A 24575-nucleotide genomic window follows, 5' to 3' on the forward strand; every position below is an offset into this window, starting at 1 on the left:
CTGGGCAGGAGACAGGAAAGTGTCATCACTGAGCACACGCATCGATCGATCAGTTCGTCGTCAATTATTCGTTTTAAATCGAAAGAGTAATCGAAATTGTCAGTTGTGCTTCATTGCAAAATGGATATTTGTGGGTTATCCGTAATGTTGTATTGTCCATTGCCGTGGCGACACAACCACCACCACCGCGAGCACCGCCATTCGCCACTTCAGTTGCTGTGACGTTACCACGGCGCTTGTGCCAGGCTATGCACGTGAAGGCCACGTGAAGTGTTGAACACCCGCTGGCAGGAGGTCACAGAACAGACCCAGGTGCCATGGGTTGACTGGGATGACTGGCTGATGTAATACCTTTGCCTCCTACTGGAGTGAGACCTCTACTGTCAAACCGGAGCCGGTCATGAGCACACTGCTCAGGTATGCGAAACTCTCCACTCTCTCCACAACTGCCCTATCACCAATTTGGAGTTGTGGGGGTGGAGTGTCCGATGGTACAGAATACCCAGGCAGGTGCTTCGTTTTGGTGGGGCTGATGGTAAGGCCCCACCTCTTGGTGGCAAGCTCCAGGTTCAGCAGCAGCGCCTCCAACTCCTCCTCTGAGTGAGCAGCAATTACCAGCACCACCACCACTAGCACTACCGGCACCACCACCAGCACCACTACCAGCACCGGCACCACCACCAGCACCACTACCAGCACCACTACCAGCACCACCAGCAGCACCACCAGCAGCACCAGCACCACCAATAGCAGCACTACGAGCGCCAACTAGCACCTCCACCGCTGCCAGCATCGCCCACGCCGCCAGCACCGCGGCCATTGCTAGCGCCACCACCAGCGCCACCGCCAGCTCTGCCGCCAGCTCCACCGCCACCATCGCCACCATCGCCACCATCGCTATCAGCGCCACCATCGCTATCAGCGCCACCATCGCTACCACCACCGCCACCATCGCCGCCACCATCGCCATCGCTACCACCACCACCGCCACCATCGCCGCCACCATCGCCACCATCGCCATCGCCACCACCACTGCCACCATCGCCATCGCCACCACCACCGCCACCATCGCCATCGCCACCACCACCGCCACCATCGCCATCGCTACCACCACCGTCACCGCGCCACGCGACCCTTTGAATCTCCCCGCGCGGGCGAGCGATCGAGCGCGAGAGGCGGGGCCCCCGTGACGTCGCGCGTGACGTCGCGAGCCCGCCCCGCCCCCCACGCCCTCCCCCCTCATCCCGCAGCTTCCGCCGCTGCTGTTGAGGCGAAGATGGCGGCGCAGTTGCCGCTCGGGGCCCTGAGGGATGAGAAGCCGCGGCTGCTGCCGCTGCCGTCGCTGTGGTCGCTGTGACTGCCGCCCGTGACTGCCGCTGTGATCGCCGTGACTGCTGCCCGTGACTGCTGCCCTGGTGGCCGTGACTGCCGCCCGTGACTGCCGCCGTGACAGCGGCAGCAGCGACCACGACGACTCCTATCGCCGTGTCGCCCTCTCCGTCAGTTCAGGAGCCGCTTACCCGTGGAGTTGTTCAACCATCAACAACAACAACAACCAACAACAACCACCACCATAGCCGTTAGCGAGCGGCTGAGCGCGCCCGCTCGGGGGCCTAAGCCCGAGCGGGGGTGGGGGGTGACCCGGCCGGACCCGGTTAGGGCCGGGTAGCGAAACTAGGCAAGGCCGTAGGCTTCGCGCTAGGCCGCGGCAGTTATAATTGTTTTTGATCGCCCGGCGGATTGGGTGTCGTTGTGTAGGCGGGGTGCGCTGTGTGCTAGTTAGGTGGTTGGTTGTTTGTGTTACTCAACTATCCGTGGGAGCGGTGGACTCGACGGTGCGACTGGATACGAGTGAGAGGGGAGAAGCCTGCGGCTCGAGGCGGCTTAAGATGTCTTCGTCAGCTGTCCCTGCCGATAAGGTGAGGGAGAGGCCGTGGTGAGGGTGAGACCGTGGTGAGGGAGAGAGTTCTCATTGACGGCTACCGTCGGTTGGGTTTGGGTGATTGGCTGCCGTGGCGATTTGCCGGGTGAGTGGCCGGGTGAGTGGCCTGGGCCCAGCAGGCGCCGTGACGATTGATGAAAACAAACCCCGGATTACCACCATGACCACCTTCTTTATGAGAGCGGACACAGCCCGCAGACTCGCGTAGAGACCCACAGACTCGCACGTAGACCCACAGACTCGCAGGTAGACCCACAGACTCGCACAGAGACCCACAGACTCGCGTAGAGACCCACAGACTCGCACAGAGACCCATAGACTCGCGCAGAGACCCACAGACTCGCGCAGAGACCCACAGACTCGCGTAGAGACCCACAGACTCGCACAGAGACCCATAGACTCGCGCAGAGACCCACAGACTCGCACAGAGACCCATAGACTCGCGCAGAGACCCACAGACTCGCACAGAGACCCACAGACTCGCGTAGAGACCCACAGACTCGCACAGAGACCCATAGACTCGCGCAGAGACCCACAGACTCGCGCAGAGACCCACAGACTCGCGCAGAGACCCACAGACTCGCGCAGAGACCCACAGACTCGCGCAGAGACCCACAGACTCGCACAGAGACCCACAGACTCGCACAGAGACCCACACTCGCACAGAGACGCACAGACTCGCACGGAGACCCACAGACCCACACAGAGACCCATAGACTCGCACAGAGACCCATAGACTTAGTGAGACCCATAGACTCGAACCGAGAGCCATAGACTCACACGGAGACCCATAGACTCGCATAGAGATCTATATACTCACACAGAGACCCATAGACTCACACAGAGACCCATAGACTCGCATAGAGACCCATAGACTCGCATAGAGACCCATAGACTTGCATTGAGACCTATAGACTCGCATAGAGACCCATAGACTCGCATAGAGGGTGGCTGAGTGGGTGAGTGGCACGGGCTGTAGAAGAGATGGAGCTGATGCTGTACAGGAGGATGTGGAGCTGAGTGGACTTGCCGATGACTGGTACCAGCGGTGTCAAGATCGGCCTCTGTGGAGGAGGCTCCTGAAGGATGCTGCTACTGGGCAGTTGGAGACAGTCGCCCTCCAGCAACAACGAGTGGTGCCGGGCGGCTAAAACGCAGCGAGTTGGCACAGTAGGGGGCACAGCTGGTGAATCTGGGCCACTCATTTTAGTCGGTCAACCCACAGCACCTGCTGGGTCTGTCCCGTGACCTCCTCCTGCACCTAGCCTGGCGCAGCAGTCAAGCCACGGCACCTTCTGGGTCTCCCGTGACCTTCTGCACCTAGCCTGGCACAGCAGTCAACCCACACACCTGCTGGGTCTGTCCCGTGACCTCCTCCTGCACCTACCCTGGCACAGCAGTCAACTCATGGCACCTGCTGGGTCTGTCCCGTGACCTCCTTCTGCACCTAGCCTGGTACAGCAGTCAACCCATGGCACCTGCTGGGTCTGTCCTGTGACCTCCTGCACCTAGCCTGGCAAAGCAGTCAACCCACAGCACCTGCAGGGTCTGTCCCGTGATCTCCTCCTGCACCTAGCCTGGCACAGCAGTCAACCCACACACCTGCAGGGTCTGTCCCGTGATCTCCTCCTGCACCTAGCCTGGCACAGCAGTCAACCCACACACCTGCAGGGTCTGTCCCGTGACCTCCTCCTGCACCTAGCCTGACACAGCAGTCAACCCATGGCACCTGCTGGGTCTGTCCCGTGACCTCCTCCTGCACCTAGCCTGGCACAGCAGTCAACCCACAGCACCTGCAGGGTCTGTCCCGTGATCTCCTCCTGCACCTAGCCTGGCACAGCAGTCAACCCACACACCTGCAGGGTCTGTCCCGTGACCTGCACCTAGCCTGGCACAGCAGTCAACCCATGGCACCTGCTGGGTCTGTCCCGTGACCTCCTCCTGCACCTAGCCTGACACAGCAGTCAACCCATGGCACCTGCTGGGTCTGTCCCGTGACCTCCTCCTGCACCTAGCCTGGCACAGCAGTCAACCCATGGCACCTGCTGGGTCTGTCCCGTGACCTCCTCCTGCACCTAGCCTGGCACAGCAGTCAACCCATGGCACCTGCTGGGTCTGTCCCGTGACCTCCTCCTGCACCTAGCCTGGCACAGCAGTCAACCCATGGCACCTGCTGGGTCTGTCCCGTGACCTCCTGCACCTAGCCTGGCACAACAGTCAACCCACACACCTGCAGGGTCTGTCCCGTGATCTCCTGCACCTAGCCTGGCACCGCAGTCAACCCATGGCACCGGCTGGGTCTGTCCTGAGACCTGCACCTAGCCTGGCACGGGCGCCGCCGTTGAGGGGTAGGGAGCTACTGGGGTGGGGGTGGTTCGCGAGGGGGGGGGGGTATCCTTGTCTCTTAAGACTGTGGGGGGAGCGGTGTAGCAATGGTTAGCACACGCTGCGGGTTCGACTCCCACCGACGCCGGTGGCGATTATCTGAACTGGTTCTGCCCCCCCCCCACCCTCCCCCTAAGTTGACTCAGTCTTAAATTAGTACCTGGGGATACAAAGACGGGCGGGCGCGGTGCTGGCCACCCACCCTCGTGTGCCACAGTGCCGGCCTTCATAGGTGCTGCTACTCGCTAACAGCACTTGCCCCTACAGTCTGTTAAGGCTACACGGGAGATCGTGTGTGTACTGTGTGTGTGTGTACTGTGTGTGTGTACTGTGTGTGTGCTCTGTGTGTACTGTGTGTGTGTACTGTGTGTGTGCTCTGTGTGTACTGTGTGTGTGTACTGTGTGTGTACTGTGTGTGTGTACTGTGTGTGTGTACTGTGTGTGTACTGTGTGTGTGTACTGTGTGTACTCTGTGTGTGTGTACTCTGTGTGTGTGTACTCTGTGTGTGCTCTGTGCGTGTGACTATTTACGGTTGCCGCACAGACAGGAATATACGCCGGAGTGCACTCCGCCGTTTGTTGCGCCTTGCGAGCGCTGCGTCAAAGGGTTTTCCTGGGCTATAAATACACTCCTCCACGGCCACACAAAGATCTCCCGTATAGCCTTAAAGGAACGTGGGGGCAAGTGCTGTTAGCGAGCACCTATGAAGGCTGGAACGGTACACGGGGTGAGTGGCCAGCACCACGCCCGACCGCCTTTGTCTCTCCAGTTATGATGCTTACACACCGCACAAGATTCTCATTTGAGGCTGAGGCGACCTTAGGGAAGCCCAGGACCGGTTCAGATAATCGTCACCGGTGTTGGCCATGTGCGGGAATTGAATCCGAGTCGCCGGGTTCATAGCGCAGCGCGACACAACCGCTCCTCACTCACACACATTGATACACACACTGATACACACACACACTGACGCACACACACACTGATGCACACACACTGATACACACTGATACAGACTCACACTGATACACACTCACTGATACAGCACTGATACTCACACTGATAACAACAACCGCCATTCGCCACTAAGTGGCGATGACGCAAACCACGGCACTTGTGCCAGGCTGGAACCGCATTGGGGCTCCGCAAGCCTCTCCTCAGCGTGCCTGGCAAGGCAATGTTGAATAATCCTTGCCAGGACCTTTCCTGGCTCACTGAGGAGTGAGATGCCCCTGTAGTTGTTACAGTCTGCGCGATCCCCCGTCTTAAAGAGGGGGACCATCAGGGCATCTTTACAATCCTGCGGAACCCGTCCAGTTTTCCAGTTTTTTTATGATGTCATGTAGGGCAGTCTGTGCACAAACGCCACCCTCCCTCAGCATTTCACTTAATCTCTGCCCGGTGCTTTTCCTGGTCTCAGACTCTGGATCGCCTTCTATACTTCCTCAACAGATGGCACCTCAGGCAGCCACTCACAGGGGGTGAATACTTCTCCACTATTTCAGGCACCGCAGCCTCAGCAGGGTCATCCCCACTTTGTCCCACGATGTCTTCCAGGCTGATGGATTTCCCCTTCCCCAAGACCTCACAGAAATGCTCATCAAATCTGCAACCTGATCCTGGAGGTCGGAGATGGGATCAATTTTGTTTCCCCTAATGATAGTGAAAGGTGTGGCGTTGCAAGTTAGTTATTTGATGGAGTTAAAGAGTGGTTTGTGATCGCAGGCTACTGAGGCAGACTCCATCTCCTCAGAAACCCGTAACCACCAACTATCCTTGCAGCGCCTCATGGCTCTCCAACCTCCGAGCGAAGGCTGCGGTAAGCCTCCTCATTCTCTGTTGTGGGATGACGGTGGGAGTTGGCTGTCACTTTTTATCAGCTAACCGGAACACCTCCTCTGTCAGCCAGGGTCTCTGGGGAGGTTTGGACCGCGTACCCAAATCCGCCATGTCAGCTGCATGAGTCACAGTCCTAAACTTTGCCCATTGCCCCTCGACATCAGGAGGGGGGGACGATGCCAACCCCAGCCGCAAGCGATGATGGCATTCTCACTTGCAACTTTTATCAGCTAGCTGATGCCAGGCCATCTGTGGGTTTGAATGGGGTCATGGATGTCCACCCACCACCGGAGTGGAAGAATGGCAGGTGCATCTTACAGATGGCAAGTCGATGGTCAGTGGGCAGATTAGCTTCTCGGTAGGTCCTGGTCTCAAGGACTTGGGCCCGCATCCGCTGTTCCGTCACTATGTAGTCCAGCAGATGTTCTTGCTTGGACCCGGCGTGCATCCATGATGTTGTGTGGATGTGCTGATGCCGGAACAGCCTGTTGGTAATTACACGCCCATGGGCTGCACAGAAGTCTAGCAGCCTCCTACCGTTATTGAACTAATCTGGCTCATGACTTCGAATCACTCCAGCCCAGGTACCAGCATCATGACCCATTCGGGCATTAAAGTCACCCAACATGATGACTATCCCGATGGGCCACTTTAGCTAGCGCCTGTGACAGGAGGTCATAGAAGGCATTTGACTCATCGACCTTGCCTGGAACTCATCCACTGATGTTTGTCTTCGGTGGGGGCATAAGTAACCACGACCACCTCTCCTCGACTCTGGTTGATGGGAAGGCGAGCCCAAAGTAGCCTGGGGCTTACAGCTTCCCACACCTCACCGCCACGCTCCCTCTCCCCCTTCATTATTTTGTCCAGAAGAAGAGCCACTCCCTGTTGTTTGGCCGTCTCCTGACCCGAGTAGAGGACTGTCCACCCTTCATGATGACAGGAGCCAGAGCCGGTCCACCAGACCTGAATACCACAGATCCAGGCGGTACCGGTCCAGCTCCCGACAGAGGAGTGGCAGCCTCTCCAAAGTGAGCGTTCAAATATTCCACGTGGCCACCCGCAGTGGCTTTTTGGTGCTTCTGAAGGAACCCCTAGGGTAAAGATTCAGTCTCCTGGCTCCGCCAAATTGGGTTTGGCCAGGAGACGACATAGACGCATGTCCCCCCGTGGCTTCCGGCACAAGCTTCTTTTGATATTTTCTTGGAAGTATAGTGGTAATTTATTTGATGTTGGAGGGGTTACCAGGCCCACGTACCCGTCCAGAGTCCCCATTTGGCTGCTGTGGTGGCTACAAACGCCATGAGGGGAATGGCCAATCGAAATTGACCCTCCTCCCAGGGCACTGCTCACCACAGCGTTATCGTCCGGCGCCAATGAGGAGGTAGGGAGTTGTTTTTGCCGGACACACAATGAACACACACTGAACACACACATACATATACACACACATACTCGTACAGCAATACCAATACCCACCATTGCCTGTGCCAGGCCAGGTCCACTTTGAAGAAGTGTCGAAGGCTCGCTGACAGGAGGTCACAGGACAGACCCTGCAGATGGCACGGGTTGGCTGACAGAGGACTGGTAGATGCACACCAGCTGGTACCCCCTGCTGTGCCAACTTGCTGTGTTTTAGCCGCCCAGCGCTCCGCTCATTGTGAGCGTTGCTCCTCCGCCCTCCGTTGTTGCCGGAGGGCGACTGCCTCCAACTGTCCAGTTGCAGCGACCTTCACGAGCTTCCACACACACACGTAGACTTATTCTTGGTTATTTCGGTAAAGTCACATAGAAGGGAAATAATAAAATAATATAAATATAAAACAATAATATGTGACTTTACCGAAAGAACCAAGAATATGAATCCCTGCAGTCACGAAAGCTTTAAATCAAAACACAAACTTGCATATTATGAAACATCGGTTGAACTATTTTGCCGTTGTGACGATTGCGGTGTTGTTCAGTTGAGGTTGATTTCACGGCAGATGATGCTCATGATTATGGTTTAGTTATTAATGAAGGCGGTGGTGATGATGGATTATGATGGGTCCAAAGTTGGTGGTCATTTTTCTTTTGTTGATATTGCTGCTGATGGTGATGTTGCTGCTGATGTTGCTGATGGTGCACTGTTGCCGATTTTGCTGTTGCTGCTCATACCACTGATAATGCTGATGATGACGCTGATGATGATGACGACGATGACGATGTTTCCGATGACGCTGACGATGATGATGACACAGATGATGATGATGATGACGTTGATGATGACGCTGATGATGACAAGACTGATGTTGACGTTGTTGCCGATGACAACGATGATGACGTTGACAATGACGACGCTGCTGATGATGACGCTGATTACGACGATGCTGAAGACGACGACGCTGATGATGCCGACTTTGCCGATGACGTTGCCGATGCCGACTTTGCCGATGCCGACTTTGCCGATGACGACGTTGCCGATGGCGACGTTGCCGATGGCGATGCTGACGACGTTGGCATCCCCTTCCAGATCAATCTCCGCCTCATCCTCGTGAGTGGCAAGACGAAGGAGTTCCACTGCAGCCCCACGGACTCCGCCTCCGACATCGCTTCCCATGTCTACCAGCACTGGCCCATGGGTGAGCCGCTCACCACGCCGCTCACCACGCCGCTCACCACGCTGCTCACCACGCCGCTCACCACGCCGCTCACCACGCCGCTCACCACGCCGCTCACCACGCCGCTCACCACGCCGCTCACCACGCCGCTCACCTCGCCGCTCACCACGCCGCTCACCACGCCGCTCACCACGCCGCTCACCACGCCGCTCACCACGCCGCTCACCACGCCGCTCACCACGCCGCTCACCACGCCGCTCACCACGCCGCTCACCACGCCGCTCACCACGCCGCTCACCACGCCGCTCACCACGCCGCTCACCACGCCGCTCACCACGCCGCTCACCACGCCGCTCACCACGCCGCTCACCACGCCGCTCACCACGCCGCTCACCACGCCGCTCACCACGCCGCTCACCACGCCGCTCACCACGCCGCTCACCACGCCGCTCACCACGCCGCTCACCACGCCGCTCACCACGCCGCTCACCACGCCGCTCACCTCGCCGCTCACCACGCCGCTCACCACGCCGCTCACCACGCCGCTCACCACGCCGCTCACCACGCCGCTCACCACGCGACTGCGTCGTGAATCTGCTGCAAGTAGTTAAGGGGTAAGGGGTGGTGGTGATGGCCCGGCCATTTGCGAATACCGGCACACGGGGATCTTTATAACGCTCATCGTGAGCGTAGTAGCAGCAGCAGTAGCTGCAGCATCAGCAGTAACAGTAGCAACAGTAGCAGCAACAGCAGACACAGCGCCAGCGTGTGTGTGTGTCTGTGTGCCAGTCGTTTTATAAACTCAACTACAGTCGGTCGTCGGCTATCCGTCGGCTTCAAGGGCACTAAATAATTTTTTAAAACACCTCACTTTTGCACATTTTTGCATGACGTTATGTTTTTAGGTGCTCTGTGTGCATTTACTTTTTTAGTGTTTGACTTTTGTTTACTCACTCATTCAATTTACTTTTTGAGTAAAAAAATCTCGCCCCCCGCTAAAGGAGAAAGGGCATTGCAATTACTTCACAGAGCGATTCGAGTGAAGGTATCGCTACGTATAAAATGAAGACGCAGCGCGCCTAAGACTACCAAAATGTGGGGGACATACTCGAGGAAATGCTCAAAGGCAAAAAAGATTCGGTCTCGCAGAGTTTCCTGAACTGTTCGGTGCCCGGAGCCAATCTGAGGGGCCGACGTAAGAGAGTTACACATCTTAGGCACCAGGCTCGTGAAGGCCCCTGGCTGCTACTACCGCCCAGTGGACAATGAAACATTCTGGGCGTGTGCTGGCAGGGCCTGGCCTTAGGAACGCAACGTACATATTTACCAGACGTAGTCTGTGGGGGGCAGACGGGGCTTGCGGGTGCTGAGGACCAAGGCCGTTTTGAGCACTTCACGAGTCATTACGGTAGCCAACTCAAGTTGTACGCGAGAGCTGACTGGTAGCCAGTGCAGGCCGCGGAGACTTGGTTTCACGCGCTCGCCCAACGCCTCTTCAGCATGCTGGGCAAGCCGCATTCGGCACCGGCTGCAGCTTACGAACCCGGAGCGCTCTTAGGTGATAGAACTCCACCATGTGGCCACAGCTGCAACCTGAGGGCGCACGGTGAAGCCACGATCGAGCAGCACGCCCAGGCTGGGCGCCACGGTCGCGGGGAGAGAGCGTTACTCCGTTAATTGACGGCGGCTCAAGCTCCCCCTGAGCCATCTTCGGCCGACTCTCTGAGCCCGTACAATCGTGATAATGATTCGTACAAATGTATAATGCGGCATTTCCGTCCTAGGATCTCAATGCGCAGTGCGTGGAAAGCAGGGGACAAAAATCAGAACCAGGGTGAGCATCTACATTATTAGACCTCCTTTGCTAGTACCAACATATAATAATAGGGTTTTTCCCCTTTTTTCTGGCAACAAAACTGAAACCTTCTTACAAGGATCCATGTCTGCATTAACCACAATATTTACGGTCAAATGCAAACAAAAAAAACACACTGATAATCTATGCATTGTCCTTGAGACTGATTGGTCCACACCAACGGACGGCTTTCTTTTGAGCCTCGACCCAATTGGTGCTTGACCAGAGGACGCCTTTTGGCGTCCTTGTAAAAGGTTTAAGTTTTGTTGCCAGAACAAAGGGTAAAAACCCTATTATCAGAACCAGGGGGCAACCGACCCAAACTAAAAGAGGCAAGGCCACTTTAGAGAGATGTGGTTTCTAAGCAGACTTAAAGCTATCTCATGGGACCTCCCTTACCAGTATATCACAATACAAGAATAGGTTTTACCCTTTCTGGTAACGAAACAGGAGTTGTGTTAAGATGTTGAAACACCAAACAGAAACCTTTTGCAAGGGATCATGGACTGCATTAAGCACTTACACTTACTTGTGGTGAACATGCAAGCAAACACATGCTCTGGTAGTCTATGATAATGCGTTGTCTTTGGGACTGATTGGTCCACACCAGAGACAGCTTTCTTCGTGCTGTTTGCCTTTTGGCGTTGTCCTGTGGCCTCACACTGTTTGAGACGAGGCTCTAAAGAAAGCTGTCTCTGGTGTGGTTAATGGAGACACGATTCCTTGCTGAAGGTTTCTGTTTGTTGTTTTAACATCTTCACAAAACTGTTTTATTGCCAGAAAGGGTAAACCCAATTCTTGTATAAACGACTCTCTTTACTACCTGGCTTCGCCCGAGACTTGGATTCTTGTCTTGGATTAATACACGGCCTACACGGAGGGTGGGGGGGGGGGTGCGTGACGTCAGCAGGCACACTGCGTGACGCTTCCGCATGCGGGTGACATCACAGATGTGACGTCACAGAAGTGACATCACCGCTCACTTGGCGTGCAATTTATACCTATTATTATGCCCCCCCCTCAAAATACAAGTCTATTTTTAGACTTGTTCCATTGTGTACAGTGTGGAAGCCACCCACATGCCAAATTTCAAGTTTGTTGCATGTTGGGAAGCACGCTAAACATTTCGAACAGACAAACACATTCACAAATTTCCCTTTTTTATATATAGATATCTACCGACTCTGCCTTATTTCAATTGGCAAAGCGTTCCATGGCTTGTGGGTGCCATGCTAACAAAGCCCGATCACCAAAAGAGCGCATCCTAGACCTGGGAGTTGCTGAGCAGTTGGAGATCAACACAAGGAGATCGCCTGCCATGCAAACCAAGGCGGACTTAGTCCCACGATCGGCCCTGAAGCCTGATTGAGTGATGTCAAAGAAGCACTCGGCCTCAACGTACCACTCCAACTGGGAGGAGGACACCCTTTTCATAATCTTTCCCGGGAAAGGGGAGATTGGAGATCGGGCGATCAGTTGGCCAGGATCTCGACATTCCAGTCCCGTCTCCTTTGGAAGTGGTCGCACTAAAGCCCCTTTTCAGGGATCCCCCGGGAGCGCTTGCGCTGAAAGGGAAGAGTTGACCAGTTGGGTCACCGCCGGGATCACCGGCTCAAGGGGCAAGAAGGGCCGGGCATCTAAATCACAGGTGGCCCATTGCATCTCCGCAGGAGTCTGAACGAGGTCTGTGGGCAGGACCGGTAAAAAAAAAAAAAGCCTCGAAGATTAGAGAGGAGCCCTTGGGTCCAAGCCAGCATCAGGACTAATTGCTGGGCAGATACCCCCCTCCAAAGTGATCACTTCTATTAACAAAGGACCGATGGAAACCATTGCAGCGCTTTTTGGGAGCAATCTTATGTGGGTGACTCGAACTGTTGGCCATCCTGAACAGCTCAGCAGGGCGTGTTCCTTGCCGAGTCTATCCTCATGGCGACGCCACTTTGTCTTCGCCACAAAGATAGCCCCCCTCCCCTCCATGGCAAGCGTGTGCGTGAGCCCGTCGACAGGCCCGTAGAGTTGTTCGGTCATCATCGAGCTGAGATCTGCGCCAGCATCGTTCCATTTTCCTAAGTTGTACTTTCAGGGCGCCTCCAGGTCTCTGGAATACCAGATAGAGGGGGGAGGGGGGGTCGTGGTCACTTGAGCACGAAGACGGCGGCGAGAAGCGAGGTGATCGATAGCAGATCAAAGCACTGAATTGTGATTTAAAGCTTTCATGACTGCAGGGATTCAATTTCATATAAAACCATAAAATCATCACGATGTGTGATTGCTTGTGTTGCAATCGAAACGTCGTGAGAATTTTATTGTTTTATTTTTATTGCTTTATTATTTCCCTTCTACGTGACTTTACCGAAAGAACCAAGAACACTGAATTGTGTTCGTCAACCCTTTCCGTGATGGGTACAACGGTCACAGACGAAATGTGGGCCCGACAAGGCGTCATTCGCCTCTCGGGCCGAACCCAGCCAGCCTCCGTGAAGTCCCCCCAGACCATCGGAGACAGGGGTGGGGGAGACCCTTGATGTCAGCATGAGTCACCCTGTGATCAGTGCACAGTGCGGACGAACATTTAATGACTCCCAACTGAGACCGCCTGGGCGAATACTGGGGGGTTGATTGTGTGGCCTTGATCATGGGTTGGGCCCTGGATAAACCGAGTAAATAACCATGGCAGCCGTGGTGTCCGAGAGGTTCTGTGTAGCCAAGCTGTCTGATGGGTCATCCGTCCATGTGTTGAAATCTCTCGGCACAATTGTACGAGAGAATTCCAGGAACAAGGTGGGGGGGGGAGATTACCTCGGACTGAATGAGATAAAAAAATTCAGTCCTTTGCTTCCAGGCAGTCTGAACAAGCGGTGATGTACATGCCTTGATTCACATTCAGGGCTTGATGCACCATCGTGCCTTCAAATGGCCAAACCTTGGGAGCAGGAGCCACACGGCGCAGATGAGACCAGTCTGAAAAAAGAAATAAAATATTTTTAAAAAATTCTACGTGACTTTACCGAAAGAACCAAGGAGTAATTCCTGCAGTCACGAAAGCTCCAAATCAAGTTTGAGACCAGTCTGAAAGATCACCGCCACCCCTGTTTTTACCTGGTCTGGGAATGTGTAACATTGAATACCCAACCGGGGACCAAATCGGCCAAATGGTTGTGGTCGAGCAAGGTTTCAGTAATCAAAGCTGGGCGGGGACAGCTCGTGGCGATCGTGTCACCACTAACGTGGCTGCCGAGCTCGTCAAGGAGCGTAAACCATCGTCACGCCAACTCCCCTCGTCATCCTCGCAGCCGCAGCTGGTGGCTCATGGTGGCGAACCGTCGACTAAAGGCGGTGGTCACCGCGTTGCGTGCGTTTGGATGTTTTATATTTAAATGTGATATTGTTGTTTTCTATCTACGTGACTTTACCGAAAGAACCAAGATGACTCTACACTACAATACTCTACATTATACTACACTGCTATATACTACACTATACACTACACTACTCTACACCACTACTATACACTATACTTCTATGCACTGCTATAAACCACTGCTATACACACTGCTATTTATTTTGCTATATACACTACTATACACTACACTATACACTACACTACTATACACTAACCTATACACTACACTATACACTACACTACAATACACTACACTACTATACACCATACTGTTAAACACTACTATACACTACTACACACTGTGGACATTAACCAGGGTGGACTGCTAGATCTTAACTGCGAGCCCTCCCCCCGCTGTGCATCCCCCCCTCCCCCCGTGCCCCCCCCCCCCCCCCCGCTGTGCCCCCCCCCCCCCCGCTGTGCCCCCCCCCCCCCCCCGCTGTGCCCCCCCCCCTCCCCCCGCCGTGTAGACTGGGAGGAGGAGCACGTCAGCAGCCCGGGGATCTTGCGCCTCATCTACCAGGGACGCTTCCTGCACGGCAACGTGACGCTGGGAGGTAGCGAGCAGCCGTGGCCACGGCGACGACGACGATGGTGGCAATCACAGTAGCAGTGACGATGATGGTGGCAATCACAGTAGCAGTGATGATGATGATGGCAATCACAGTAGCTGTGATGATGATGGCAATCACAGTAGCTGTGATGATGATGATGGCAATCACAGTAGCAGTGACGATGATGGTGGTGGCAATCACAGTAGCAGTGATGATGACGATGGCAATCACAGTAGCTGTGATGATGATGATGGCAATCACAGTAGCTGTGATGATGATGATGGCAATCACAGTAGCAGTGACGACGATGGTGGTGGCAATCACAGTAGCAGTGATGATGACGATGGCAATCACAGTAGCAGTGACGATGGTGGTGGTGGCAATCACAGTAGCAGTGATAATGATGATGGCAATCACAGTAGCTGTGATGATGATGATGGCAATCACAGTAGCAGTGATGATGATGATGGCAATCACAGTAGCAGTGATGATGGTCGTGGCAATCACAGTAGCAGTGATGATGATGATGGCAATCACAGTAGCAGTGACGATGATGATGGCAATCACAGTAGCAGTGACGATGATGATGGCAATCACAGTAGCAGTGATGATGGTGGTGGCAATCACAGTAGCAGTGACGATGATGGCAATCACAGTAGCAGTGACGATGATGATGGCAATCACAGTAGCAGTGACGATGATGATGGCAATCACAGTAGCAGTGATGATGATGATGGCAATCACAGTAGCGGTGATGATGATGATGATGGCAATCACAGTAGCAGTGATGATGACAATGATGGCAATCACAGTAGCGGTGACGATGATGATGACGATGGCAATCACAGTAGCAGTGATGATGATGGCAATCACAGTAGCGGTGATGATGACAATGATGGCAATCACAGTAGCGGTGACGATGATGATGATGGTGGCAATCACAGTAGCAGTGATGATGATGGCAATCACAGTAGCGGTGATGATGACAATGATGGCAATCACAGTAGCGGTGACGATGATGATGACGATGGCAATCACAGTAGCAGTGATGATGATGGCAATCCCAGTAGCGGTGATGATAACGATGATGGTGGCAATCACAGTAGCAGTGATGACGATGACGATGCACACCACCACCACTGTGTGTATCTGGGGGAGCGGTGGGTGTAGTGGTTAGCGCTACGCTGCGCTATGAACCCGGCAACCCGAGTTCGATTCCCGCTCACGGCCAACACCAGTGGCCATTATTTGAACCGGTCCTGGGTCTCCCCTAGGTCGACTCAGCCTTAAATGATTACCTGGTACGGTGTGTAGTAAACATCGCCACTCGGAAGACAAAGGTCTTGGCCACCCACCACCTCGTGTGCCGTGCCGGCCTTCATAGGTGCTCGCTAACAGCACTTGCCCCTACAGTCTGTTAAGGCTAAATGGGGGATCTTTGTCTTGGTGTGTGTATGTATCTGCGTGTGTGTCTGTGTGTGTCTCTGTGTGTCTGTGTGCGTGCATGTGTGTCTGTGTGTCTGTGTGCGTGCGTGTGTGTGTGTGTGAATGTGTGTCTGTGTGCGTGCGTGTGTGTCTGTGTGTGCTTGTGTCTGGGTGTGTGTCTGTGTGTGTCTGTGTGTGCGTGTGTCTGTGTGTGAATGTGTGTCTGTGTGTACCCGTCAGGTGCTGCTCGCTAACAGCTCTTGCCCCAACACTCTGTGAAGGCTCCGTGCGAGGGTTTGTCTTTGTCTTTGTACCCCTCAGCTCTGAAGCTGCCGCTGGGCAAGACGACCGTCATGCACCTGGTGGCGCGCGAGAACCTTCCAGAGCCAAACTCACAGGGTGAGCAGACACACACACAGACACACACATAGACACACGCACAGACACACACACGCAGACACACACGCAGACACACACACAGACACACACACAGACACACACGCAGACACACACGCAGACACACACGCAGACACACACGCAGACACACGCAGACACACACACTCACACACTCACACAGACACACACACACAGACACACAAACACAGACACTCACACAGACACACACACTCACACACTCACACACTCACACAGACACACACACTCACACACTCACACAGACACACACACAGACACACAGACACACACACACACAGACACACACACTCACACACTCACACAGACGATGGTAAATAAAAGTGCCATGACTTGCGCAGAGAACTTGGATTTAAGTGAGGGTGATTTGCGCAGCGTCAACCTCACTCTCTCGACCAGCCGCATCTGTACCTAGTGGCAAGACGTAGTCAAGACGACTGGAGATGGTCCTGGTTGCAGTGGAAGGTCCAAAGACCCGTTTTTGGTGGAATTTCCTCCACCAGGGGTTCCACACGCCCAGGCTCAGACAAGCTGAGTTTGCCAGGTTAGTTAACTGCCGCCCGGGGTTCGGCGTTGGCAGCTGCTGACTGTACCGACTCACTAGGGATGTTGAGCCTGGTGTGCGCCTACGGTAGCAGCTAGAGGGCCGGGCCAGATGGAACAAGCCTGAGGCACAACTAGCTGGTCACACAGACACACAGACACACACACACAGACACACAAACACAGACACTCACACAGACACACAGACACAGACACACAGGCAGACAGACACACAGACACACACACAGACATACACACTCACACAGACACACACACTCACACAGACACACACACTCACACAGACACACACACAGACACACACACTCACACAGATACACACACACACAGACACACACACACACAGACACACACACAGACACACAGACACTCACACACACACAGATACACACAGACACACACAGACACACACACAGACACACACACTCACACAGACACACACACTCACACAGACACACACAGACACACACACTCACACACACTCACACACACACTCACACAGACACACACAGATACACACACACAGACAGACACACACACAGACACACACTCGTGTGTGTCTGTGTGTGTGTCTGTATGTCTATGTCAGTGTGTGTCTATATTCGTGTCTGTGTGTATTCATGTCTGTGTCTATCTGTACTCGTGTCTGTGTGTCTCTGTATTCATGTCTATGTGGCTCTGTGTATTTGTGTCTGTGTGTATTCATGTCTGTGTGTTTGTGTCTGTATGTTTGTGTGTCTGTGTGTATCGTGTCTGTGTGTATTTGTATCTCTGTATATTCATGTATGTGTGTATTTGTGTATATTCGTGTCTGTGTGTATTTGTGTTTCTGTGTATGTTTGTGTGTGTGTGTACTCAGGTCTGTGTGTATTCGTGTCTCTGTGTGTTCATATCTTTGTGTGTGCGTGTCTGTGTGTGTGTGTGTCTGTGGTGTCTTGGCGTGCGTGTGTGTGCGTGCGTGCGCGTGCGTGCGCGTGCGTGCGCGTGCGCGTGCGTGCGCGTGCGTGCGCGTGCGTGCGCGTGCGTGTGTTTGTGACCTTCCCTGCAGTCAAATGCTCTACCACTGGCACAAGCGTCGTGGTGACATCACCGCCACTTAGTGGCAAATGGTGGTTGTTGTTGTTGACCTTCCCTGTTGCTTGCTAACAGAACTTGCCCCAAAAGTCCATTGCTGCCTATATTGGGGATCTTTGTCTTTGGGTGGATATAAGTGGGGAGCGGTGGCGCAGCGGTTAGCGCTACCGACCCAGCGACCCGAGTCCGATTCCCGCGACGGCAGTGACGGCGATGATCTGAACCTGTCCTCGCTCTCACCTGGGTCGATTCAGCCTCAAATAAGCAGCTGGCGCGGTGTGCTGCGGGGAGACAAAGGTGGCCGGGCGGGCATGGTGCTGGCCACCCACCTCTGTGTGTGCCACAGTGCCGGTAGCCTTCGCAGGTACCGCTGCTACTAGCAGCACTTGCCCCTACGGTCGGCGTGGGCTTCAGGGTGGGTGGCGCCTTTGTCTGTGTGCTGCGCAGGTCAGAGGAACCGCGGGAAGACCGAGGAGAGCAACTGCTGCGTGATCCTGTGAGCCAGCCGGGCCCCGCAGCAGCCTGGCTCACTCCATCGCCTGGCTCACTCCGTTTGTGATGCCTCCATCTTGATCCCCCAGTTTAGATGCCTCTGTCTGTCTCTCCGTCTGTCTCCCTCACACGCCCCCGATCCGTCTAGCAGAGACCATAGACTTACACGGAGACCCGTAGACTCACACAGAGACCCGTAGACTCACACAGAGACCCGTAGACTCACACAGAGACCCGTTAACTCACCACACAGAGACCCATAGAATCACACAGAGACCCATTAACTCACCACACAGTGATCCGTAGACTCACACAGAGACCCAATAGACTCACACAGAGACCCATAGACTCACACCGAGTCCCATAGTCTCACACGGAGACCCATAGATTCACCAGACAGAGACCCATAGACTCGCACAGAGACCCATCGACTCACACAGAGACCCATCAACTCACCAGAGACCCATAGACCCACACAGAGACCCATAGACTCACACAGAGACCCATAGACCCACACAGAGACCCATAGACTCACACCGAGTCCCATAGTCTCACACGGAGACCCATAGATTCACCAGACAGAGACCCATAGACTCGCACAGAGACCCATAGACTCACACAGAGACCCATCAACTCACCAGAGACCCATAGACCCACACAGAGACCCATAGACTCACACAGAGACCCATAGACCCACACAGAGACCCATAGACTCACACAGAGACCCGTAGAATCACCAGATAGAGACCCATCAACTTTAGGTCTAGTTGGCTTGGCGATGTGGAAAATTATTTGTCCAGCCGCTGCACACCACTACCTGTGTGTCACCCTGTGTGTCACTCCGTGTGTCACTCTGTGTGTGTCACTCTGTGTGTCACCCTGTGTGTCACCCTGTGTGTCACTCTGTGTGTCACCCTGTGTGTCACTGTGTGTGTCACTGTGTGTCATTCTGTGTGTGTCACTCTGTGTGTGTCACCCTGTGTGTCACTCCGTGTGTGTCACTCCGTGTGTGTCACTCTGTGTGTGTCACTCTGTGTGTCACCCTGTGTGTCACTCCGTGTGTCACTCTGTGTGTCACCCTGTGTGTCACCCTGTGTGTCACGCTGTGTGTCACGCTGTGTGTCACTCTGTGTGTCACCACGTTCCCTGTGTGTCACGCTGTGTGTCACGCTGTGTGTCACGTTGTATGTCACGCTGTGTGTCACCCTGTGTGTCACCCTGTGTGTCACCACTACCCCTGTGTGTCACCCTGTGTGTCACCCTCACCACATACTGGAAGCGTCGCTCGAGTGGGCGTGATCAGAAGCGAGAATTTGGAGAGACAGAGGAGAGAGAGGAGAGGGGAGGGAGAGGGGAGGGAGGAGAGACACAGAGAGGAGAGATAGGGAAGGGAGGAGAGAGACAGAGGAGAGAGACAGAGAGACAGAGAGGGGGAGGAAAGAGAGGCAGAGAGAGAGACAGAGAGAGACAGAGAGAGAGAGACAGAGAGAGGGAGAGGAAAGAGAGACAGAGAGAGGGGAGGAGAGACGGAGAGAGACACAGTGAGTAAGCGATGTACGGTGAACGCACACCGGATCACGACGCGTCTCCGCCGGAGATCATTTGATCACTCGAGTACTCGATTACTCCATCATTTGATCACTTCATCACTCGGTCACTTTTTAATTTGATCACATGGTCACATGGTCACATGGTCACTTAATCACTTGATAATTTGACCATTTGATCCGCACCGCCAGCGGTCTCCGTAGCGCAGTTACCCCCAGCCAGCAACGTGTAGCAGGTTACCCCAGCCACTGTACCAGGTTACCCCAGGCGCAGTACCAGGTTACCCCAGCCACTGTACCAGGTTACCCCAGGCACTGTACCAGGTTACCCCACCCACGTGTACCAGGTTACCCCAGCCACGTGTATCAGGTTATCCCAGCCACACGTACCAGGTTACCCCAGCCACTGTACCAGGTTACCCCAGCCACACATACCAGGTTACCCCAGCCACACGTACCAGGTTACCCCAGCCACATGTACCAGGTTACTTCAGGCATTGTACCAGGTTACCCCAGCCACGTGTACCAGGTTACCCCAGCCACTGTACCAGGTTACCCCAGGCACTGTACCAGGTTACCCCAGCCACACGTACCAGGTTACCCCAGGCACCGTACCAGGTTACCCCAGCCACACGTACCGGGTTACCCCAGCCATGCCTCTGTTGCTGCGTGTGCCCAGGGTGAGTCTTGGCACTCACGGAGAGGCTGAAGGGAGATCGCCGCTTCACCACCGCCGCTGCCCTGGGCCGTTGCCGCGACGGCTGCAGCGGTGGTTGGTGGAGGGAGGGGGGGAGGGGAGAGGGGAGGGGAGGGAGGGGAGGGAGGATTTAAGAAACTCGGCGTCCCTGCGGTTGAGGGAAGGGGACGTGGAATCGCAGCCGGCGGTGGCGGTGGTGGCGTGGGTAGTGGCGGCGTGGGTAGTGGCGGTGGTGGCGTGGGTAGTGGCGGCGTGGGTAGTGGCGGCGGTGGCGGTAGCGGCGTGGGTAGCGGTAGCGGCGTGGGTGGTGGCGGTGGTGGCGTGGGTAGTGGCGGCGGTGGTAGCGGTGGTGGCGTGGGTAGTGGCGGCGGTGGTAGCGGTGGTGGCGTGGGTGGTGGCGGTGGTGGCGTGGGTAGTGGCGGCGGTGGCGGTAGCGGCGTGGGTAGCGGTAGCGGCGTGGGTAGTGGCGGTGGCGGCGGTGGTAGCGGTGGTGGCGTGGGTAGCGGCGTGGCTAGGCGAGCAGCGGCACGGTGACACATCCACCGTGGGGGGAGTCGTCGTGGTAGGAATCTACTGGTGGGTGACTGTAGTCTGTGTGTGTCGCGTTGATCTCCGCACGAATCTCGATTGTTGGAATGTCACGGCGGGCTGAGGTGCCAGTCGCAGTGCCTCGGTCATCGGCGTCGCGCGCCCACCGACTCTCACCGGCGATTTGTGTTTCTCTCCTTCCCTCTCGCTCGCTCTCTCTCCTTCTCTCTCTCTCTCTCTCGGTCGTTGTAAAGTACAGTATATACCGTATACATAAATATATATACACACGATACACACCACACACAGAGACACGCACACACACCACACACACACACACGAGCACACTGCACGCACACACCACCCACACGACACGCACACACACCACACGCACGCACACACCGCACACGACACGCACACACACCACACACGAGCACACTGCACACACACACACCACACACACCATACACCAGACACGCACACACCACACACGACACGCACACACCACACACACACCACACACTCACGACACGCACACACACCACACACACGACATGCACACACGGCACATGAGACGCACACACTATACACATGACACACGCATGCTACGACACACACACACGACACCACACGTGTAAACCCTGATATTTAGAATTTTGGGGAGTGGGGTTGGGGTGGGGGGGGGGTGATGTGGAAGCATTGTAGAATATTGTACCTAATATTAACAAACAAAAACGTGAACCCGTTTCAACGCGAAAAAAGGCAAGAGAGCGGAAAGACTTTGACGACGACGACGACGTTTGCCCGGCCGGTGGAGCGACGCTTCCTTGACGCTTCCTTGACGCTTCCTTGACGCTTCCTGTCTCTGTTCCGTGCCGGAGCTGTGGTTTGGTTTGGCCGGTTTTGGTTTAACCGATCTGATTTGAGCGCTTTGATTTGACTGGTTCGGTTTAAACGGTTTGGTTTAAATTATTTGGTTTGACCGATTTGATTTTACCGGTTTGGTTTAACCGATTTGATTTGACCGGTTTGATTTAACCGATTTGATTTGACCGGTTTAATTTCACCGATTTGGCTTAACCGGTTTGTCCTCACCGCTTTAGGTTTAAACGATTTGGCTTCACCGCTTTGGCCAAGCTGCTCTGGTCTAACCGCTGCGGTATGAAACTGGAGGCGCATGACGGAATGTTGTTTTTGAGGTCGCCGCGAAAAGGAAAAAAAACTCGGCGCCAAATCTTGCCGTGCCTTTTCGGCGTCTCTCTTCCTCCACTGGTTCTTTTTTTTTGTCGGTAAAAACCGAAACGGGCTCGTGGTGCCATGTCCCCTCGCCGACATTGGCCGAGTGGCGGCGAGCGGTGCGGTGAAACACCGCGAACGGCCCGCGTCTTGCTCCGTGGGGGGGGGGGGGGGGGGGGGGGGGGGGGGGGGGGGGGACGTCTTTGGTGCCGGGGGCTCGCTGGCAAAGTCGGTTGTGGTGTCGGCTTCACATAGAGACCCTTTAACTCACCACACACAGACCCATAGACTCACACAGAGACCCATAGACTCACACAGAGACCCACAGACTCACCACACAGAGACCCATATACTCACAACACACAGACCCATAGACTCACACAGAGACCCATAGACTCACCACACAGAGACCCACAGACTCACACAGAGACCCATAGACTCACAATACACAGACCCATAGACTCACAGAGACCCATCGACTCACAACACACAGACCCATAGACTCACCACACAGAGACCCATAGACTCACCACACACAGACCCATAGACTCACACAGAGACCCATAGACTCATAACACACAGACCCATAGACTTACACAGAGACCCATAGACTCACCACACACAGACCCATAGACTCACCACACAGAGACCCATCGACTCACAACACACAGACCCATAGACTCACCACACACAGACCCAGAGACTCACAACACAGACCCATAGACTCACAACACACAGACCCGTAGACTCACCACACACAGACCCAGAGACTCACAACACAGACCCATAGACTCACACAGAGACCCATCGACTCACAACACACAGACCCATAGACTCTCACAGAGACCCGTAGACTCTCACAGAGACCCATAGACTCACAACACACAGACCCATAGACTCACACAGAGACCCATAGACTCATAACACACAGACCCATAGACTCACACAGAGACCCATAGACTCACCACACACAGACCCATAGACTCACCACACACAGACCCAGAGACTCACAACACAGACCCATAGACTCACAACACACAGACCCATAGACTCACCACACACAGACCCGTAGACTCTCACAGAGACCCGTAGACCCTCACAGAGACCCACAGACTCACCACACAGACACCCACAGACTCACTCGTAGACTCTCACAGAGACCCACCACAGACTCACCACACACAGGTCAGCCAGCCAGCCGGTCAAACTTTTCCAGCAACGCTCCCCTCCGGCAAACGACGACGACGAGGGTGGACGTGACGAGGGTGGACGTGACTGACGAGGGTGGACGTGACGAGGTGCACGTGACGAGGTGGACGTGACGAGGGTGGACGTGACGAGGGTGGACGTGACGAGGGTGGACGTGACGAGGGTGGACGTGACGAGGGTGGACGTGGCGAGGTGGACGTGGCGAGGTGGACGTGACGAGGTGGACGTTCGCGGCGTTGATTTGACGAGGCCCTTGACAGTGACGCGGATCGCCCCCCCCCCCCCTTTGAAATATATAATTAATTAATTGATGATAATCAACAGCGACGGGGACGCCGCTGCGACCTGTGCGGCTTGCTAAGTCGACCTTTCGTTGTTGTTGATGTTGTTGATGGTCTTGTTGTTGTTGTTGTTCCTTTGGCGGGTGACGGAAATTTCATTTTTTTGGATTAAACCAATTTTCGTCGAGCTCAAGTTGCGGATCGTCGTTGCTTCCGGAGGAAATCCCAGCGAAACCCACACCAATGGAGCTCGCCTGTACCAGGCGCGGTGCAGGAGGAGGAGGTCACGGGACAGACCCTGCAGGCGCCATGGGTTGGCTGCTGTGCCAGGCTAGGTGCAGGAGGAGGAGGTCACGGGACAGACCCTGCAGGCGCCACGGGTTGGCTGCTGTGCCAGGCTAGGTGCAGGAGGAGGAGGTCATGGGACAGACCCAGCAGGTGCCGTGGATTGACTGCTGTGCCATCCAACCTCACCCCCTCGACCCTCATCCAAAGCCATTTGTAACTCCATTCA

The 24575-nt window shown here is 54.9% G+C and overlaps 1 protein-coding gene across 1 annotated transcript; it reads left to right on the top strand.

The window, feature by feature from the left end:
• The first annotated feature begins 1239 nt into the window (after positions 1-1239).
• Positions 1240-24248, top strand: LOC133339607 (ubiquitin-like protein 3). Its single transcript, XM_061547730.1, has 5 exons — positions 1240-1919; positions 8680-8788; positions 14496-14582; positions 16326-16403; positions 18519-24248. The coding sequence occupies exons 1-5, from the start codon at positions 1890-1892 to the stop codon at positions 18569-18571; spliced, it is 357 nt and encodes a 118-aa protein (XP_061403714.1). The 5' UTR covers positions 1240-1889; the 3' UTR covers positions 18572-24248.
• Positions 24249-24575: the final 327 nt, after the last annotated feature.

The sequence above is a fragment of the Lethenteron reissneri genome, unplaced genomic scaffold, assembly GCF_015708825.2.
Source record: "Lethenteron reissneri isolate LAM-NWPU_2019-01 unplaced genomic scaffold, ASM1570882v1 scaffold_1931, whole genome shotgun sequence".
Classification (NCBI taxonomy): Eukaryota; Metazoa; Chordata; class Hyperoartia; order Petromyzontiformes; family Petromyzontidae; genus Lethenteron; species Lethenteron reissneri.